Raw genomic sequence first — 21,292 nt, 5'->3', positions numbered from 1 at the left:
TTTTTCTGGTATGATTTACACTGCAGGCTTCCTCCAAAAGGTTGTAGGGGTCCCCTGCAGGATAAATCGCGGTGCAGGAATTGACTCAAAATTCCTGTGCACATTCCTTTTTAGACTGCCCGAGCAGCAGCAAAATTCCTTGATTGTGCCGTTACAGGCCTGCAGTCTAAAAACCATAAACCATGCCCTAAATATTGGAGGATGAAACAGTTCTGAAGATTCCCAGTGCAAACTGTAACATACCAGTAAACACAGTAGAGAGCCCAATAACAGAACATTAATTTGCAGGTTTAAAACCAAAAGAAGTTGACAGTCGTATCTGTTGACCATAAGCCAACATCAATTTGATTTAGGAAGACATACAAAGAAAGTTCAATTGAATAAATGGATGAATTTGGTCCACAGCACATTAAATGAACTAAAAAGCAATGAGAGTTTGGGTGTGGGCAGCCGTTGAATGCTGTGTGAAACACGAAAGTCTGCAGACAGTGTGATTGTGGTTAAAAATGCAGAAATGCTGGAGGAATTCAGCCGGTCTTTTCAGCGTCCCAAAAAAAAAACATGATATATTGCTAAAGTTTCGGGCTTGGGCCTTTCTTCAAGGAATAAGAAGCAGGAAGTCTCAGAATTCAGACAATGGTGGCTGGGGGAGGAATCCAGACCAACCAAAAGATGGTAATTGGATATGATAAGGGACGAGGTGAAAATTTATTATGTTTGTTGAAAAGGAGACAGGGAAAAGGGAGAGAGACAGAGCTGAAGGAAGATGACAGGGGAAGAAGTGAGGGGCAGGGGAGTTTTAACGAAAGTCAGAGAAGTTGATATTGCCATCTTGTTGGAGGGTGCCCAGTCAGAAGATAAGGTGTTGTTCCTCTAATATGCAGATGGTTGATAGGCTCTATCTTAAATTGATAGGCTCTATCAATGACTCCAAAGCCATAGAGTGAGGAACGATAGGCTTTATTAAAATTTAGACTTGTAGCAGGCCCGATTGCAAGTGCACGACTGAGGAGAGGGAGGTTTGCAAGGTCCAGGGTTACAAGGGGAGGAGTTACCAGGAGACGAGTCACCAATGGGGAACTGGCCAGCTATCCATCGCCAGTTACATATTCATATCACCACAGTGGTCTCAGTCTGATAGTGCATGGGACCTGTCAGCAAGGGAATGGGATGGGATATCCATGCTATTGCAGCAAACAGAGCCAAGGTGCTCAACAAAGTGATGTCCCAGTCTGCATCCAGTCTCTCCAATGTAGAGCGTCGCGTGCAGTAGATGGCCCCTGCAGATATAAAAGTGAAATGTGGCTTCACTTTGAAGGACTGTATGGACCCCAAATGGTGGTGAGGGAGGAGGTGTGGGCGCAAGTGGAGCATCTCCTGCGGTCACAGGGGTAGGTTCCAAGGGGACAGTCAATTGGTGGGGAGGGAGGAGTGGACAAGAGATTCATGGAGGGAGCGGTCCAGCAGAAGGCAGAGAGGGGAGGAGAGAGGAATATGTATCTAGTGGTTGGATCACATAGTAAGATGTGTTGGATGAGGAGGCTGGTGGGGTGGTAGGTGAGGACAAGGGGAATCCTGCCCTTGTTGCATGTCGGGGCAGAGGGGGCCAGGGCAGATGTGTGGGTAATGGAGGATATGCGGGTGAGTGCCAAGTTGATGGTGGTAGAGGGAAAGCCACGTTGTTTGAAGAAGGAAGACATCTCTGATGATCTGGTATGGAAGTCATCATCCTGGCTGCAGATATGACAGAGTGGGAGGAATTGAGAGAAAGGAATGGAATCCTTACAGGGGACAGGATGGGAAGACATGTAGTCGAAGTAGCTGTGGGAGTTGGTGGGTTTGTATAAGATGTCTGTTAATATTTTGTCTCCCGAGAGAGATCGGGGAAAGGGACAGTGTTGCCAGAAATGGACCAAGTGAATTTGAGGACAGGCTGGAAGTTGTCAGCAAAGTGGATGAAGTCAATGAGCTCATCATGGGTACATGAAGCAGCACCAAAGTAGTCACTGACGTAGTGGAGGAAGAGTTGAGGGGCCGTTGTGTTGGGAAGAGTATCAGGTTCAATGGATTCAGAGAGAGACAATTCTGGACACATAACTTTAATTAACGGGAGACAAACGGGGAGAAAGTTAAATGGTGCTTGATTATTATTTCACTTAAGCAACGATATTGATATTCACCTTGGATTTCAGTTGGACTCCGACAAAGGTAAACCTATTGTCAATCCACTTATGCATTACAAACAGGGACTCTTACACACACATCTGGTTCCCTGACCAATGGGAGTGTGGCTCTCTATTGCAATACTGTTGGGCACTATCAGTTGCCCCAATAATTGCTATGACAAAGACTTGAGGGGAACGATAGGCTTTATTGCACAAAAGGCGAGCTGGCCCGGATCCAAACTAGGGAAGTGCATGGAAGGGAAAGGAGGCCCGACCTTTATGGCCTGGGTCCCAGGGGAGGAGTCCAGGTAAGAGTATCATTAGGGGGCGGGCCAGCCTGAGCCAATCAGCATATACAATCCATTCTATTACATTCACCCCCTCTTTTTAAACAGAACCCCCCACCCTTTTACACAACGAGAGGGGAAGAGAGAGAGAAAGAGAAAAAAAATTCCTAGAGTTTCAGCCGCACTGGCGACTTCCTCCTTCTGCGGGACTGCCGGAGGGCAGGCATGTCTGAGCATTGCTGTTTGGGAGGGGAAGCGGTCCCGGGGTAGGGCAGGGGAGGGAGCAGTCTTGGTCAGGGTGATGCTTGGGGGCTCCCGGGAGGAAGGGGTATTTGGTGCCTCCCGGAGGACCGACTCCTGGGGAGGAGAGCCGGGTAGCTTGGCCTCCAGTACTGGGGTGGTGTGCTCCACGGGGTGGGCTGTGGCATGCAGTGAGGCATCGGGATCCCTGGCCCTCGCCAGGTCTTGGATAGGCACAGTGTCCTCATGGTCATCGGGGTACCTCATCGGGGTACCTCACAAATGCGTATTGTCGGTTGGCATGTATGAGGTGTACCGCTTCCACCAGTGGATCCGTCTTATGGCCCCTCATCTGTCTCCATAGCATTGCCAACCAAGGAGGAATGGAGGCACCATTCGCCGATCTCCTAAGGAAAGCAAACAAATGTTCATGCGGGGTGGTGTTAGTTGTGGACCACAGGAGCGATCGGATGGCGTGAAGCGCTTTGGGCAAAACCTCCTGCCAGCAAGACACCAGCATGTTTTTGGACCTAATGGGAAGGAACACCGCCTTCCAGATGGTGGCGTTCTCCCTTTCCACCTGGCCATTACCCCTGGCGTTATAGCTGGTGGTCCTCCTAGTGGCTATGCCTCTGGCCAGGAAGTACTGTCGCAGTTCCTCACTCACGAATGAGGACCCCCGATCACTGTGGATGTACTCGGGGGACAGGGTGAAGATACTGTGCAACGCCTTGATGATCGTTGCCGAGATCATATCCGGGCAGGGAATTGCAAAGGGGAACCTGGAGAACTCGTCCACCACTGTCAGGAAGTAGGCGTTCCTATTTGTAGTGGGTAGGGGGCCCTTGAAGTCGACACTGAGCCGTTCAAAAGGGCGTGTGGCCTTGATGAGGTGTGCCTTCTCGGTCCGGTAGAACTGAGGCTTACGTTCAGCGCAGATCTGGCAGCGTCTGGTCATGGACCGGATGTGCTCAACAGAGTACGGGAGGTTCCGAGTCTTGACGAAGTGGTACAACCTCGTGACTCTGGGGTGGCACAAACTATCATGAAGGGTCTGGAGATGGTCAAGATGCACGTTGGCGCACGTCCCCTGGGCTAGGGCGTCTGGGGGATCGTTGAGTTTACCTGATCAGTACAAGATGTAATTATAGGTGGAGAGCTCGATCCTCCACCTAAGAATCTTGTCATTCTTGATTTTATCTCGCTGTTTAGTATTAAACATGAAGGCCACAGCCCTCTGGTCTGTCAGCAAGGTAAAGCGTTTACCGGCCAGTTAATGACACCAGTGGTGCACGCCTCAATGATCGTTTGGGCCCCCTTCTCGACTGAAGAGTGATGTACTTCAGGACCGTGCAGGGAGCGGGAGAAAAAGCTACCGGCCTGCCTGTCTGGTTAAGAGTGGCAGCCAGTGCAAAATCAGAGGCATAACTCTCCACCTGAAATGGGATGGACTCGTCCACGGCATACATCGTGACCTTTGCAATGTCTCCTCGGATCTAGAAGAATGCAGCTTGGGCTTCCGCTGATAAGAGGAAAATTGTGGACTTAATCAGGGGGTGGGATTTATCGGTGTAATTGGGCACCAATAGTGCTTAATAGGAAAACAGCCCAAGGCACCTTTTCAGTGCCTTTAGGGTGTTTTGGACTGGGAGCTCCATAAGGGGTCGCAGGTGGTCGGGTTCCAGAGCTATGCCACGACGCAACCGAGAAGGGCCAGGCAGTCTGTGTTGAACACACACTTGTCCTTATTGTACATCAAGTTGAGAGACTTGGCCATACGCAAGAACTTAGCAAGGTTCGCATCGTGGTCCTGTTGGTTGTGGCTGCAGATGGTGACGTTGTCGAGATATGGGAACGTCGCCTTCAGCTTGTGCTCCTCCACCATCCGATCCATGACCCTCTGAAAAGCAGAGACACTGTTAGTAACACCGAAAGGCACCCGCAGGAAGTGAAAAAGTCTGCCATTGGCCTCAAAACTCGTGTAGAGCCGGTCGCTCGGGCGAAGGGGGAATTGATGATAAGCCGACTTGAGGTCAATGGTCGAGAAGACTCCGTATTGTGCAACGTTATTGACCAAGTCAGCTCTCCGGGGTAGAGGGTACGCATCCAACTGGGTGAAGTGGTTGATGGTTTGACTGTAGTCAATCACCATCTGGGCTTGCCCGCCTCTCTGACCACGAGGATCTGCACCCTCTAGGGGCTAGAACTAGGGGCTCTGCCAAGAGTCGCTGAACCTTGGCCCGGATGAATGCCATATCCTCAGTGCTATAGCGCCTACTCTTGGTGGTGATCAGCTTGCAGTCCAGGGTGAGGTTTGCAAATAGTGAAGGAGGAGCCACCCGCAGGGTGGTGAGGCTGCTGGACAGTGCCGAAAGCTGGGCTCTAGATTGGGGGGGGGAGAGTCCCGTAGGTTGCAGATTATACACAGTGAGCGGAGGTTGGAGCCCCCCAAATGCCATCGCCACACTCCTGAACTGACTCTGGAAGTTGAGGCCCAGGAGGATTGCCGCACAGAGCTGGAGCATGACCGACAATAAGAAGCCTTTCTAATATTCACCCCCCCCCCCCCCAACCGTCAGCAATGCTACACAGTACCCCCAGATACAAGTCCACTGGTCTTTCGCTGCCATCGACACGGACCCAGTCATCGGCCAAATGGGGATCGAGAGTCTACGGATAAAACTTTCAGGACTGCCACTGTTGAAGAGGCAGTTCGATTTGTGCCCATTCACTTCATTCTGCATCTTGGAGTTCATGATCGGGTGAGGGCTGGCTTGCTCCAAGGTGATTGATGCCAGGATAGGTGGATCGTCTCTGTCATCGGTGGGGAGGCCCGATGCCCAAGATGGTGGCCTCCATGTTGACCACGCTGCCAACATCAATGAAGAAGGCGGAAGTGACATGTCATGTCACTGGTGGAGGACAATGGTGGGAGCGGGTAAAAGGGCGCTCGCCTTACCGCGCATGTTGCCGGCACCGGAAGCTCCTCGGCCATACACACCGCGCTGCTCTGAGACGGGGCTCTGGACATGCAGACACATTGATAATGGCTCTTTTTCCTGCAGCCTGAGCAGGGGCAGAGATGTCGTGGATGTCTTGCCTGCCCGCAGAAGTTGCACCTCGATGATCCCAGTGCTACTGTAACCGCAGTCAGGTCGGCCGTCCCTGATGCCGACTCCCAGGATGGCGGCCCTCGTGGCGGCTTGTACTGGGTAGGCCCGCTTCTGCCTGTGATCAACTCCGCGAGGCACTGGGCCGAGTCTAAGGTTCTGGCCAGTTGGATCGCCCATTTCAGCGGGAGTTGATCCTCCTCGAGGAAACATTGTCTGATATAATCCAACCTCAACCCCGACACGCAAGCATCCTGGACCAGGTCTTCCACGCACTGGGCCCCCAACACTGAAACTGTGGGGTTCCCCAAACAGTCTTTTCCCAGTGTGATCAGGGCTCGAATGAACTCTTCCACCAACCCACCAGGCTGCTGTTTTCTGGACGCCAGGAGATAACGGGAGTAGATCTCGTTGATCTTGGGCTTGTATAGCACCTGTAGCTCAGCCTCTGAGTAGGTCGTGCAGCTTCGGATGGCCTGGAAAGCCCTCTGGCCGACTCTTGCCTATAAGACCTTTAGCCTCTTTTTGTCCAAATCGACCACTCCAGCACCACTCCAGTTGTAACACTTCAAAATATTGTTAATTAAAGGCTTAAGACATATTAGAAATATTATCAAAGGACCCAAAATCAAATATTATCATCAAATTAACAAAATAAAATCTATTTTCTGGACACTTCCTCTTGCAAAACCACATGTCACTTAGTAAAACTGGATGTGCCCAGCACTCTGTTTTGCAGAGAAGTCTTCACATATCGGTCAATCCTCATTCAAATAATTTTACTACTCTAGGCAAACAGTGAAAGGCTTTTTATGTTTGCGCAACAACGAGCAAAATATTAGAGAGAGTCATCTTTTTACGATTTCACAGGGAAACATTGTGATGAATATCTAAACTTAATTCTTCAGTGAGATGCTGAGTCATTGCAGTTAATAAAAAAAGGTTCCACACAAAGATGATTGAATGATTTGTGACCACATATTAAGAGGAAGAAGAACCATGTATATGGTTGGTAACTCATCTCAGTAACTCGTGAAAATAAAAATTTCCAAAGCTCCTGCAATGTGAAGTTCTGGTCAATGTTCAATATTTGAACCAAAAGAGTAATCTCCTGCAGTTGAAGTACAATTTAATCAAATTTAAATTGCTAAATAGAAGAACTCAAATTGACAGTTAACATTTGCTGAGGATATAGTACCTCATTTCAAGTTACTGAAAAAAAGTTCTGTCACATTTCAAAGTAATCTTGCAACCTGCTCTGTCATAACTTTGCCTGATTTATAGATATATTTTTAAATTTTATCTAAATAAAGACCTATTTGTATATTTAAAAAAAAACTTTGAGGTTATTTAACTGTTTAGCTTCCACCAAATCAAAACTCTCACCATATATATATACGAACAAAATATACTTATGAATATTCTTATTGAACCAAACAAACACTCACCTACAAAATATTTATTTTCACGAAGCACTAAAATTACTAAGCAATAAAGCAAAGTTTTTTTTTTAAATTGCGGATACAGGTACTGAAAATCTGAAACCGAAACTGAGCGCCATTTGCTAGGCCAGGGACAGGTTGCTGGAAAGTGGCCAAGGGAGGAGTTTAAGTAAGGGAGCTCTGTAGAATCATGGAAACATCAGGTGCAAGGTTAAAACAGTTTGGATTTTAGATCTCCAGCATGACTGTGTTCTTTACTGTAACAACACCATCTTCTCTGGGACAACACGAAATGAGCAATAAATTTTGATGTTGCAAGCAATGCCCAGATCCTGAAAATGAATTTTTAAAATGGCTAATGAACAACTATCGTGATTAGAGTCAAAGATCAAAATGTAAGGAGTTAGCGGGGCGTTCTCCCACGTCTGTGTGGGTTTCCTCCAGGCGATCTGGCGTTCTCCCACCCTTCAAAAATGTATTGGGTGGTTATTGGTGTAATTGGGCAGCAATTGGGCCAAAAGAGCCTGTTACTGTGGTGTATTTAAAATGACCTTCACATTATAGTGAGCAGAATTGTCTCACCCATAGACCAATAGAAATTATTAGGATTCAGCTGGTTCTTGGGTGCGTCAGCATAGACATACACCAATCACCAAATTGCTAATCCTTCAACCTGTTCATCCATTTAATTATTACATCACTGAGAACCTCATATTTCTTTACAATATTGAAATAAATCACTTGATCTATGAAGTCTCTGCTGTGTCGCAGAGAAATCCTGTTCCCCACTTATTTCCCTGTACCTCCTGACATAGTTGGTCACCTCTACTAGTGAACTAATTTACATTAATGGTTCTCAATGCTCCTGGATTGGTGAGTGAGAGACAGCCTCTGGCTGACTGTGAGAAAGCGATGGGGTCTCTGCCACAGTCCAGACTTTCTTGGGCATAGGGTTCAAGAGCTTTGTGATACAGAGCCTGCCAAACTTTCCTAGCAACTTGGAAAGTTAACATTTAGTTACAGCAAGTCAAGCAGACCATATTATGAGAGGATTTCAGTGTAGCAGTTAAGTTGCTTTACTGCAGTACTATGAAGCCCTGGCATGACTGCACTTGGAATATTCAAGTTCATATTTATTGTCAGCGTACATACATACATATATACATGACATCACATTCAACCTAGAGGTTCTTTTTCCTGATGGCTAAACAGAACTTCTACTAATCAATAGTATAAAGTGTACTCAAGAGAAAGGTACAATAACAATATACCAGAGAAAAATGTAAACCAAGAATGAAATGAAAACAAATTGACTGTGCAAATACAATAATAAATAACGTACAGAATAAAAGTCCTTAAATGGCCCTCTGATTGATTCTGTTAGAACATACTATACAGCACGGTACAGGCCCTTCGACTCTCCATGTTGTGCTGACCCATATATTCCTTCCTTAAAATAAAGTACTAAACCCTCCCTGCCCCTTAACCTTCTATTTTTTTTTCTCTCCATAATCCCTTCAAATTGCAGTACCTGGGTAGCCCTCCTGGGACCCGGGTGCAATTGCTGGAAGCACCTTTCAAATCGCAGGAGGAACTACCCATTAAATCACCAACCTGGTGATTTAATGGGGGGGATCCCGCCCCCCACACCCCTCCCTGGAAGTACTGCCAGATGTTCAGATGCTGGCTGCCTGGTGATGCATGCACGCAAATGTTGACATCACTGGATGTCAAATTGCCCGTGGACGAGACCTGGGTAAGTTTAACTGGGTTCCCTGACTACCTCTGAGGTAGGTCAGGGACCTGGTTGGTTCTGACAGGGTTGATCGGTTCGGACCCTTTCAAACTGCCGTGTAACTGAGGCACTAACCATGCAAATTGTCTAGTTAACTCCATTTTACATGGCAGTTTGAAAGTGCCTCATGTGTGTGTATAAGAGACTCTTAAATGCCCCAATGTTTCAGCTTCCACCACCATCCCCGGCAAAGCATTCCAGGCTCTCTGTGTAAAATAACGTACTCCTAATCATCCCTCCATTAACTTTGTACCTATGTCCTCTGGTCTTTGCTGATCCAGCACAAGGAAACAGGTGCTGGCCGTCCACCCTGTCGATGTCTCTCAAAATCTTACAGACCTCTATCAATTCTCCTCTCAAGGTTCTAGGCTCCGAAGTGAAGAGTTCCAGCTCTGCTAACCTTGCCTCATATGACGTATTCCAATCTAGGCAACATCTTGGTAAATCTCTTCTGCACCCTCTCCATAGCTTCCACATCCTTCCGATAATGAGGTGACCAGAATGAACACAATACTCTGTAAGGGTGGTCTTATTAAAGATTTAGAGAGTTGTAACATGGCCTCTCTACTCCTGAATTCAATCCCCCTTTTAATGAATCCCAGCATTCCATAGGCCTTTTTAACTATCCTATCAAGTTGTGCAGCATCCTAGAGGGGTGCATAGATTTGTTCACTCTTTAACGGATCATTAACTCTGTACTCAGCCTTCTGGTTTGACCTTCCCAAATGCATCACCTCACACTTACCTGGATTGAAATTCATCTGCCACATTTCTACCCAACTCTGCATCCTGTCTATATAATCTTGTAACGTTCAACAACCTTCAACTCCATCCGCAACTCCTCCAACCTTCATGTCATCAGCAAACTTACTGACTCACCCTTCTGCCTCTTCATCCAGGTTATTTATAAAAATCACAAAGAGCAGGGGTCCTTGAACAGATCCTGGCGGCACTCCACTAGTCACCATCCTCCAGGCAGAATACTTTCCTTCCACTACTACTCTCTGCTTTCTACCTACATATAGCCAATTAGTCATCCATAAAGCCAATTTTCCGTGACTCATGACTTTCTGGATGAGTCTCTTGTGGGGGACCTTGTCAAATGCCTTACTATATAGACCATATCTACCACCCTACCCTCCTCAATTTTATTTGTTACCTCCTCAAAAAACTCAATTAGGCTTGTGAGGCATGACCTTCCTTCACAAAGCCATGCTAACTATCCTTGAGTAGACTGTACTTCTCCAAATGCTTATAGATCCTATCCTTAAGAATCCTCTCCATTAATTTACACACCACTGACGCAAGACTCACTGGCCTATAATTCCCAGAATTCTCCGTATTACCTTTTTTAAACAATCTTCCTGCACCTCCCCTGCAGCCCAAATGGATTCAAAGATCATAGCTATTGCCCTAGCTATTTTTTCTCTCATTTCCCACCGCAGCCTGGGGTATATTACGTCCGGCCCTGGGGACTTATCAATCTTGATAAGTTGTTTAGGAGAATATTCTGCCTGGATCTGGTTTCACTTCTGAAGGGAGTGGCATTGCATTGAAGATTTCATCAGAATAATTTCGGGGAACTGAAGATTGTTTATGAGATGCAGTGACAGATTAGGCTGAGTAGGCTGAAGCTGAGGGGCTCGGGCCCCCTTACCCTCTGGGCCCTTTGGCTTCAGCCTAGTCAGTAAAGGATAGCCTGGTCTCAGTTTATCGTTTTACACTCATTGCGGGTCTGGCCAGGTGAAGCAGGTGACTGTGGGTGGGCCAGAGTCAGCATCGCGCCATTGCCGGGTGATGAGCGTGGTGGTTTCTGGGAGCTGGCGGTGGCAGCATGAAGATTTGCTGTTGTGGCATGTGCGATCCTCCACTTTCCCATTTGCAAATTGTGCCCCACAGCTCCAGTGGCCAGAACTCCCAACGTCCAACTCCGAACCCTCCCCTCGGCCTACACCAGAGGTCCCAATGCCTGAGTCCTGACTCCGAACCCTCCCCTGTCCCCTTGGCCTACTACACACAAACACCAGAATCCAGTGTGCCTGTGCGGTAGTAGGCCAATCCCCATCATTTTAATTCATTCATTAAAATAACTTTAATCAAAAATGGTTTTTTTTACACTGGGAATGTAGATGAAATAATGAATGGAATGCAATTTCATTATAAAATTATTTTGTGTAAAAGATGTGTATTTTATAAAATAATAGCTAATTTTAAATGCAGTCATCGCTTCGATAGTTGAAATTATTGGCGACTCATTCCTTTCGAATGGGATGTGATCAATTAAATGCAGACCCCTACCTGTGTGCAGGGAGTGGCTGTATGCCTCGCTCTCTCCCTTTCCCTCTCCATCCAACGCTCTATCATCCCGCTTGTGGCAGTGGCACTGGTGAATACGGGGAGGGAGTTGGGAGGTGGAAAATGCTAATAAGGCAGATGGTCTCTGAGCTTGCTGGAGGGGTGAGAGAGAAAGAGAGAGAGTTGAAAGGAGTGGGTGAAGGGAGTTTGGGCAGTACCAGTCTGCGCTGCGAACCTCGTCTTGTGTGCACAAACACCAACTTCAGCACCACCAAGCAAAAGACAGGAGAGATCTTTCCCCACGCCACAACCGATCTGAAGGACACACACACACACACACACACACACACACACACACACACACACACACACACACACACACACACACACACACACACACACACACACTCACAGCGCAGAGCTTCCTCTACACTTCGTGGTCAGCAAAAGTAAAGGTTGCCTGGCTGTGGCGGCCAATAATACTTGAATTCTGGTGGCAAAACGTGTGTGCTCACGCACATCTGTTTTCATGACACCTTTTTTTATGTGTTCTCGCCTCCCCTAATGTTAAAACCTGGCTACAGCCCTGTGTTGGGTGGCGGGGGGGTGTGGGGGCCTTACTAAAGCTCAGCCTAGGGTCCGGGTGGTAGTTAATCTGCCACTGATGAGATGTAATTAAACAAACTTGTGCTACACTCTCCAGAATTGAGGAGACCTCATCAAAACATGGAAAAGTCTTACGACAGATGACTGAGATGCTTAGATTGAGGATCACGGTCTCAAATTGATGGGTCAAGATTGTGACAAGAGGAGGGTCTGTCACCCAAAGGAAAGTGAATCTTTGGAATTATTTACTCAGGAGGATTGTGGAGACTCAGTGGGCTACTCTGTTCAAGTCAGAGATGATGTTTGGATATTTAGGCTAATTATCCCTTAGTCAATATAAGGGATACAGGGATCTTATAAGGGATATAAGGATATGGTTCTTAATGTTATTGAATGGTGAAACAGGCTTGAGGATCTAAATGGCTTACTCCAGCTTCTGATCTTTTATTCTGTTATGAGATTGATAACTACCAAATGTCACATTGAATACTGACTCTAAAAACTTAATATTTTTCAAATTTCCCCTTGCTCTCAATTTTCATGTGATCCCTGAGCTGAGTCTCACAACTGACCAGGATATTTGCTGTGTATGGAGTGGCGTGTCCAAGTGGTCTCATGCCTACCTCCCACTCCAAACGAGGAGCAAGCCAAGAAACAAAGAGAAGCTTGGGGGCGGGGGGGGGGGTGGTGGGGGAAGGAACTCAATGGGTTAGGCAGGATCCATGGGCAGAAATGGTTAATCAGTTTTTGAAGGGCCCCCAACCCGATATGTGAACTGACGATTTATATTCATGGATGGTGTCTGACCCATGGATTCCCTCCCTCTGGCATCTATTTGTGTGCACAAGACTCCAGCATTTGCAATTTTCTGTCTTGACCAAGCCAAGAAACATCACCTAGTGTTTCGATTGAATGAAAGTCAATTATTATCAGTGTGTGCACACCCTAGCCTTGTGATCCTTAGCACAGACCAATAATGTCTATAAGAAAGAGACAGGCAGCAGCACTCTGTACTATTTCTGCACACTTGGTGTGAGTTATGTTCTGCTTGTCATTGATGAAACTGCAGCAAGAAATTGTGGTGAGTGACAGGTTGGGAGACCCAGCCCATTAAAGTAAATTGAACTGATTTATTTACAGATAAGTTAATGATCAATGCTAGTACCTGTATCATAATTATTAGAAGCAAACAAGATAGGTGGGGAGAATCTATAGAGATCGTGAAAGATGTTAATGGCAAAATCAATACAGATGAGGGATGACCCAACTCCATTAACGGTCATTTATTTAGAACACAAATTATTACCTCCAGCATTGATTTGAGGGCTATGGAAGTACTATGGTTTTGTTACTGAGTTCATCACACTGAGGCATGAACACATCTACCACAGGAGTCTAAATCAGCGTGAACAGTTGAACTAGAAATGAAAACCTGACATGAATGAAAATGACAATGAATCTAAGACAATGAATTGAAGACAACTGGTCTTCATTAACAACGATTTTCATTCTCATAGCATCTTTAATGATCTAAAATATCCTCCGGATCTTTCAAGAATTGAAATTTGATACTCTGCTACATGAGGATATGTTAGGATTGTTGATAAACATTTTAATGGGAAGTAGGTTAAAAGATGAGGGAGAGACAGAGATGCTGAGAAGTTTAGGGAGGGCTAACCATCTGCACTGTGCCTCAGTGTTGATCAATTTGCAAACGTTTGCGAATGGAATATTTTGGAATGAAATATTGATCTATTGTAATTGCTAAGTGCAGTGAACGATGAAAAAGGGATGTCTCATATTGTGCATTCATCAATAATAGGAGGGGAATCCCAAAGCTGAAGGCATTCATTTGAAGACGCAGCCAGAGAGTTAGAGTGGCTTCTTTTATGAAGAAAGACACTCCTGGGCCATATAAATGTCTGGATATTATCAATTCAGACACCTTGTCTTTTGGACACAAATGTTGTTGCAATAACCATCTTGTACTCTGCCCTGTGTGTGGCTCAAATAGATAATGTGGGTTTTAACTTGGCAAGATATTGAGCTGCTTTGCATTCATCAATGACCTTGCCTTTAATACCATTCATCTGACTTCCTGGCAGCTATTTATTGTGTGGATGTGCGTGGCCCATGATTTGCAGAAAGCTCAGCTGCCCTTTGAGACATCCTGTTTCTGGTCATGCTGGATATTCACCTCCTCATCCTAGCTGTCCCATAGATGACATCACTGAATGTAGCATTCCCTCAAATACCAATCAAGGCTTTGGAGTATAGAATTCTGTTTCACACACACTTGAAATGTGTATAGTAGTGAATTCCAACTCATAGCCTTTCAAGAATATATTTTTTTCTTTCATGGTTTGAAACTAATTCAGTTGATTGATTGATGATCCTGTACAGAGACCACAGAACTCTCCAGGTGTATAGGTCCTCCTAGAACGCATCATGATGGCTAAAAGTTTGCACATCCCACTGTGCATTCAGCTTATGCAGGCCAAACAGCAACATTCTTCTCTGTGGGGGGCAAAATCCAGACCAAGGCAATCAAGCAATGAATTGTCAACCTATGTTGCAAATAAAAAGGTGACATTTTGCAAATAGACCATTAGATGGCAATGCAATCTGATGCAGAATAACTTTGAAACTAGATGCTCATCAAATAGTCCAAGTTTGTGTACAACTGTACAAGACATGGAGTCTTTTTTATTTGTAGTTTTGGTTGCACAGCAGTGGGAAAGATGTCATTAAATTAGGAACCAGTTCAGAAAATAAAATGGTGAGAATGTTACCAGGGCTAGTATGTTTTCCACACCACCCCATCTGAGTGAATCACATGTCCAAGCAATTGTGCTGTGCAATTTTTAAATTCTTTCCCTCTGGCATATTTGTTCCAATTCTAATTAAACCCTTGAGTGCTGACCTGCCAATTTCATTATTTTTAGTTTAAAGTTTCAGCAAAAAAACCCATTAAAATACTGAATTTTGTTTTCCGAACAATTAGAATTTTAGTATTTTTTGCAATTAACTAGCAAGTTGTGAAACAATCCAATCAATGGTTAGCTACATTAAAGGATGAATTTTCTATGCTGACAGATGCAAGTCATGTGAGCCTGTCACCTGACTTGTGAATAAAGGGTTTTACTCTTGTAAGTGCTGATTTTGGATATTGGTTGTGTACTCTCAGTGTGATAACTTTGGCACTGGTAACGTGTAAAACTGCTGCGGCGGCAGGTCCTCCAGACACCACATTCAGCCTGAACTCAGAGGCAGTAAGTACTGTGGCTCAGCACTGACAGAGCAGTAAAAACACACCAAAGTGCTGGAGGAACTCAGCTGGTCTTTTCAGCATCTGTAGGAGACAGGAGCCCCTTTTACTCAGCGCTTGAAAGCTGGGTTTTATCTGGCTTTTGAGCGCTGTGCGAAAGCATCGAAGGCAGATTGGGGGGGGGGTCTAGACTTGCCTAGCTTCGATCCCCCAAGGTAGATAGTCTCAGCAAGGGACCGTATTGAACTCATGGAGCCGGCTTTTTTTGGTTCTGCGTGAACAAGCAAGCCGGCTTCCAGAGACGGGCCATGTATATGGCAATAACGCGGCTTTCCAGTGTAAAAAGGGTTAGCTTTGTCTCCTTTAGATGCTGAGAAGACCGGCTGAGTTCCTCCAGCATTTCGGTGTGTTCTTACTTCAATCAGAGCACCTGCAGACTTTTGTGTTTCACTCCGCACTGACACAGCACCCAGAAGCTGCTCCACGCACCTCATGTGAAAACCTCCAGCCTGTGGACGAAAACAAGAAAGTCTGCAGATGCTGGGGTCCAGTGCAACGCAAAAACGTGCTGGAGAAACTCAGCCTGTGGACGAAACGACTGGAGCATTTTGCTGTTGTTTCCTGCACAGATTCTGTTCTGGGGAACATGTCATTTTCTGAATAACTTGACTTTGTTTGCAATTAAGTTTGTGCTGAGCCCACAGTGTTGCCAACGATTATTCCATGGCACAGAAACAAGCCCTTTGGCCCAATCTGTCTCTGCTGACCATTTGTCTGTGTGACCCCTCCCCCCTCCCCCCCCCCCCACACACATCCCTCCAAAGTGAAGTGCATTGGAGCATTATATTGTTACTTACTTTGGCTTGGCTTCGCGGACGAAGATTTATGGAGGGGGTAAAAAGTCCACGTCAGCTGCAGGCTCGTTTGTGGCTGACCAGTCCGATGCGGGACAGGCAGACACGATTGCAGCGGTTGCAAGGGAAAATTGGTTGGTTGGGGTTGGGTGTTGGGTTTTTCCTCCTTTGCCTTTTGTCAGTGAGGTGGGCTCTGCGGTCTTCTTCAAAGGAGGCTGCTGCCCGCCAAACTGTGAGGCGCCAAGATGCACGGTTTGAGGCGTTATCAGCCCACTGGCGGTGGTCAATGTGGCAGGCACCAAGAGATTTCTTTAGGCAGTCTTTGTACCTTTTCTTTGGTGCACCTCTGTCACGGTGGCCAGTGGAGAGCTCGCCATATAATACGATCTTGGGAAGGCGATGGTCCTCCATTCTGGAGACGTGACCCATCCAGCGCAGCTGGATCTTCAGCAGCGTGGACTCGATGCTGTCGACCTCTGCCATCTCGAGTACCTCGACGTTAGGGGTGTGAGCGCTCCAATGGATGTTGAGGATGGAGCGGAGACATATTGTTAACACTTGCAATTTAGCCATGGAGATCGTTTTCAGGAGAATCTGAATTATTTTAGGGGGAATAAATGCATTGAATTTAATACATTGAATTCAATTTCTGTAAAGGCAAGATTATTTCTTTCCCTGAACAAATGTAAAGCCCACAGTAAACCATCTGCGTTTCTGAACAATTTGTTGCAAGTTATGTTGCAATGTTCCCCCGCTGTCCTCCATTGTTTGAGGGGAGTTTATGACTCACTGTTCTGATCTGCTGCTGCCTGAGGCAGCGGAATGAACTTCACAAACGGAAAACACACACAAGGTGGTGGAAATCGGTCCCACCACAGGCTAACGCCGGGCCCCCGCGGCGCGTTACCACCCCGCCCGCAAAAGCGAAACCAATGAACTTTTAGAGGCGACGAAGAATTGAGAGGGGGGGGAAGGGGGAGACGGGGGGGGGGAAGGGGGGAGACGGGGGGGGGAAGGGGGGAGACGGGGGGGGATGGGGGGGCGGGACGGGGGAGAGAGGGGAGAGGGAAGGGGGGAGACGGGGGGCTAGGGGGGCGGGACGGGGGAGAGGGGAGAGGGGAGGGGGGAGAGGGGAGGGGGGGACGGGACTCATCAGAGGAGACAGCCTCCGTGGGTAGGAATGGTCAGTCCATGTTTCTGGTCTGAACACTTCGACGTGACGTCCGAGTGGCCCAGCAATTCTTCGGGATTCTGCCCTCCCTCCGGAGGAGTTCCCGCGGGAGAGAGCGGTGACACTCACTCAGGAAAGAGACACTTCCACCGGCTGCTGCTCACAACGTGGGGGCTTTATTCGAGGCGGATGAATAACTGAGGCGAATCATCCTGAATGATCGGGACTGAGGTTTTTGTTTGATGAGATGATCAGAATTGAACAGATTGTTTCTTCATCATAGGAACGTCATTTACAACATTTGATACATTCTGCAGAGTGCGAGATCAATCCAGGCCACGCAGCATCCACGGGAAGTCAAATTTGTGAGTTATCTCATGATATTGACACTGTCCAGCTTCCGATAGTATTTCATGGGGAAACAAGGACAAATCTTGACACTGTCTCCTGGAGACACGGGCCTCGCCTTATTTACAGCCCGTGGACTGCAGATGCTGGGGTCCAGTGCAACGCAAAAACGTGCTGGAGAAACTCAGCCTGTGGATGAAACGATTGGAGCATTTTGCTGTTTCCTGCACAGATTCTGTTCTGGGGAACACGTCGTTTTCTGAATAACTTTGTTTGCAATTAACACTTTGTGCACTGAATTCACAGCAGGGCACGCAAAGACGTGCATTGAAAGCTGGCAACTAGAATGCCAGCAGGGAAGTTTGCTGACACCGTGCTTGAAGTAAAACCACACCACGCTGGAGAAACTCAGCGGGTCAAACACTGAGCAAAGAGAGAGAGATATCTAGAAAATCGACACCGACGTTTCGGCTTGCACCCTTCATCAAGGTATGGGTGTTTGTAACCTACAATGAGTCCTTGGGCTTTCACTGTGAAGTGCCATGTGATTTGAAGTGGAGGTCACACTATGCGAAGCCCCACGATTTTGATACAAAAATCAGAAGGTCACGGTTATTTGGGTGACTATTTTGCACAAGTCGAATCATAAAACTGCCGATATCTTTTTGTTACATTTCATGGATGTGACTATGTAAGCGAGCTAAGATATTCGGAAAAGTTGCATCGCATACTGCAAATATTCCCACTCTCACAGGCAATTTATGCAAAAATAATAAATAGGAGCTGAACTGTTTCAAATCATGTTTCAAGGTGCATCTTTTCAACAGCATTTACGTCATTGCAACCGTCCCAACGCAAATAAAAAGCAGAAATGCTTTATAAGTACTGTTACAATGTAACAGTAACCTGTCAAAGACAATGTTGTGGGGTGGCAAAGTGGGTTGTGGCGGCAAACCAAAAGAACTCAGCTCCTGAATACCAAGCAGACAAAAAGCTGACCGATGAAGTCCCTCTCCCAAGAATGCAATTCGATCCATTGTCTCATGTCAAATGAGAGGGTGAAGGCACTCGGGCAGCATTCATGGAGAGAAATGGATTGTCAGCATTTTGAGTCGGGAGCCCTTTTCGAGATTAGGGTGGGGAGGGAAGAAGATATAAAGCATAAAGAGGGGAGGGGCTGAGGAGAGCCAGGAAGTAATAGGAGGCTGGAGAAAAGAAGGTAGGAGTTTCCTATTTACTTTTGAGCCTTTCCCAGATCCTCCCTCACTCCTTTTTTGCATTTGATGTCTCCCTCCCCCCCCCCACCCCCCCCCCCCCCCCCCCACTCCTCGCTGTCTCGATGAAGAGTCCTGACCCATTGGATCCCTCCAGCTTCTCGCTCTTTACTCAAGAATCAAGATCCCAGCACCTGTGTTTCCCTTGTTTGAAATAATTGCAGAAAATCATTACACATTTGAAGCTGCCATGGCTTGGTGTAAACTCGGTTAAGGAAAATTACCATCTCCTCCCTCCCCGATCTAATCTGTTCTAATTGATTTTTTTTTGCCCTCAGACATACAGTATGGTAACAGGCCCTTCTGGCCCACAAGCTTGTGTTGCCCAAATTGCCCAATTAACCTACAGCCCCTATATGTGTTTGGAGGGTGAAAGGAAATCAGAGTGTCTGGAGGAAACCCAGGGGAGAATGTTCAAACTCCTTACCAACAGTGCCAAATTCGAACCTGGGGCACTGGATCGGTAATAGCGTTCCACTGACCACTAGACTAATGGTACTCTTTGGGGGCACAATGAAAACGGACACTTTTGCGTAATATAGAATTAAATACAATGAAATTGTGAAGCCTAAGACTAGATTAGCATGAGGATTTTTTGTGTGTGTGTGTGGTGTTCAGAAATCTGCTGAATGTCGGAACCATAAAAATGCATTGTTTTGTCTGTGAACAACAACATTTACCCTGCAGGGTTATTGTGCATTTGTGGGAACTTGTTAATGTTATGAAGCATGATACAACCTTGAGAACCTGATTATTAGAGCTGATAAATGACAGTTCCTCCCAGTGATACTCCTGGCACTCAACTCAGAACATAGAAGAAGAAGGAAGCATTTTAGTTAGCTCTCTACTGCTGAATCACAGGGTTGTGGGATCAAGCTCCAGGCCAGGATTCAACAGATGCTGGGATATAATATTGAAAAGACACTTTTTTGATGAAACTAACACTGCATCTGCCAATTTGGATGGATGAAAAAGATCATGTGACACAACCTATTATACTTCTTGTTCTGGTCAATATTTATAGTTGATTATGCCACAAGAAGCAGATTACCTAACAGTTTGAGCCAACGATGGCAATGTTGTAGTGGGCAGGGTAAGATTCACAGTTCAGACCAGTTCTGAGAGCCACGTGCCAGGAACATTTTACTATTTCAAAGGTATAAATGCGGCCAGTCTCACTGCTCTGCTGATGCTCCAGCTGCCTCCTCACCACCCCACTCATCATCTCTCCACTCCCCTCATCATTTCCTCTTTGATCCACTCGCAGTTCCCCCGCTGCCCCCTTCGCCACGCCCCTCATCGTCTCCTTGATCCACCCGCAGTCCTCCTGCTGCACCTCCCTGCCACCTCAATGTGCCACCCCATTCATTGGCTGCTTTCTCCTTGTTGTCCCGTTTCCTTTCCATCTTGTCAACCACCTTAAAATCTTCCATATCACAGAGAATGCTGATAATAGTTAATGATTCAGGCAACCTCTCTGGTGAGAGAAACAGAGTTAATGTACAAAAATGCTGGAGAAATTCAAAGGAGATATATATAAAGATATATAACCTATTTTTTTAGGCCTGAGGCCTTCCCAAATCATTGGTTATTTATCTATGGGGGCTGTGGGACCTGCTGAGTTTCTCCAGCACTTTTGGGTATTAACTACAAGTGTCAGAAGACTTTTTTGTTTGACATTATAGAACTGCCCAAATTATTTTTCCTCTCTTATTGGAGAAACTTGACTATCTTTGCTTTGTTCACAAATAATAGCAAGATCAATATTTTAGTTAACGACTAAGTGGACAGAATGTGAAAAAAAAAGTGCTATAAAGTTTAATGTGTCTTAGATTTTGTACTTTAAATGAATGGGGGGGGAGGTAGGGAAGGTGGGATGAGAGGAGGTGGGGGGAGAAAATGACACTGTATATATTTGAAAAGGAAAATGTATGTATCTTGGTCAGTGTGGTTTATGGTGTGAAAAATAAAAAAAATTAAAAAAAAGAAATTATTCATCCAGTTCCAGGAATCCACAAGGCAGCATATGTTGGAGGTAAGACACTACTCTGGGAATTCAGTGTGTGACAAATTCTAGTTTATAAATGCCTTCATTGCTTTTTGAAGTGTATGCAACCAAATAGCTCAAGGATGTGTGAACAGGAAGAGGCTCTGTTCAACAATAGAATCCTTCAGATCTGATTGTAACCTCATGTCCATATTCCTGCTTATCTCTACTAACATCTTGCCCGCTTGCTTTTTTTAAAACTTAATTAGAACTTTTAAAAACAACATAAAATCAATAACAACAACAAACAAAAAAAGGTTTTTATACAACATAGTAAACCCCCTTCCCCTCCCTCCCCCCTTCAGCCAGCCAAAAGGGGAGGGGAGCCAAAAAAACCATAACATATACAATATTTTAAGATATTTCCAAACCCATATATTCTAAATATTT

General features: G+C 46.0%; 1 protein-coding gene across 10 annotated transcripts in view; it reads left to right on the top strand.

Annotated features, from left to right (window-relative positions):
- Positions 1–21,292, top strand: part of sdsl (serine dehydratase-like) — a 78,553-nt gene that overhangs the window by 11,469 nt on the left and 45,792 nt on the right. For 3 of the 10 annotated variants that reach the window (XM_069933167.1, XM_069933177.1, XM_069933175.1), the window contains exons 1-2: positions 18,077–18,800; positions 20,858–20,890. The exons of 2 other annotated variants lie outside the window; for them this stretch is intronic. In XM_069933167.1, coding sequence (XP_069789268.1) covers positions 20,882–20,890 — 9 coding nt within the window. In that variant the 5' untranslated portion in view covers positions 18,077–18,800; positions 20,858–20,881. 5 more of the 10 variants (XM_069933172.1, XM_069933173.1, XM_069933170.1 and 2 more) reach the window with 4 other exon arrangements.

This window comes from Narcine bancroftii, chromosome 4 (assembly GCF_036971445.1).
Source record: "Narcine bancroftii isolate sNarBan1 chromosome 4, sNarBan1.hap1, whole genome shotgun sequence".
In the NCBI taxonomy this organism is placed as follows: Eukaryota; Metazoa; Chordata; class Chondrichthyes; order Torpediniformes; family Narcinidae; genus Narcine; species Narcine bancroftii.
The sequence above is the reverse complement of the archived record's forward strand: the minus strand, read 5'-3'. Positions and strand labels throughout refer to the sequence as shown.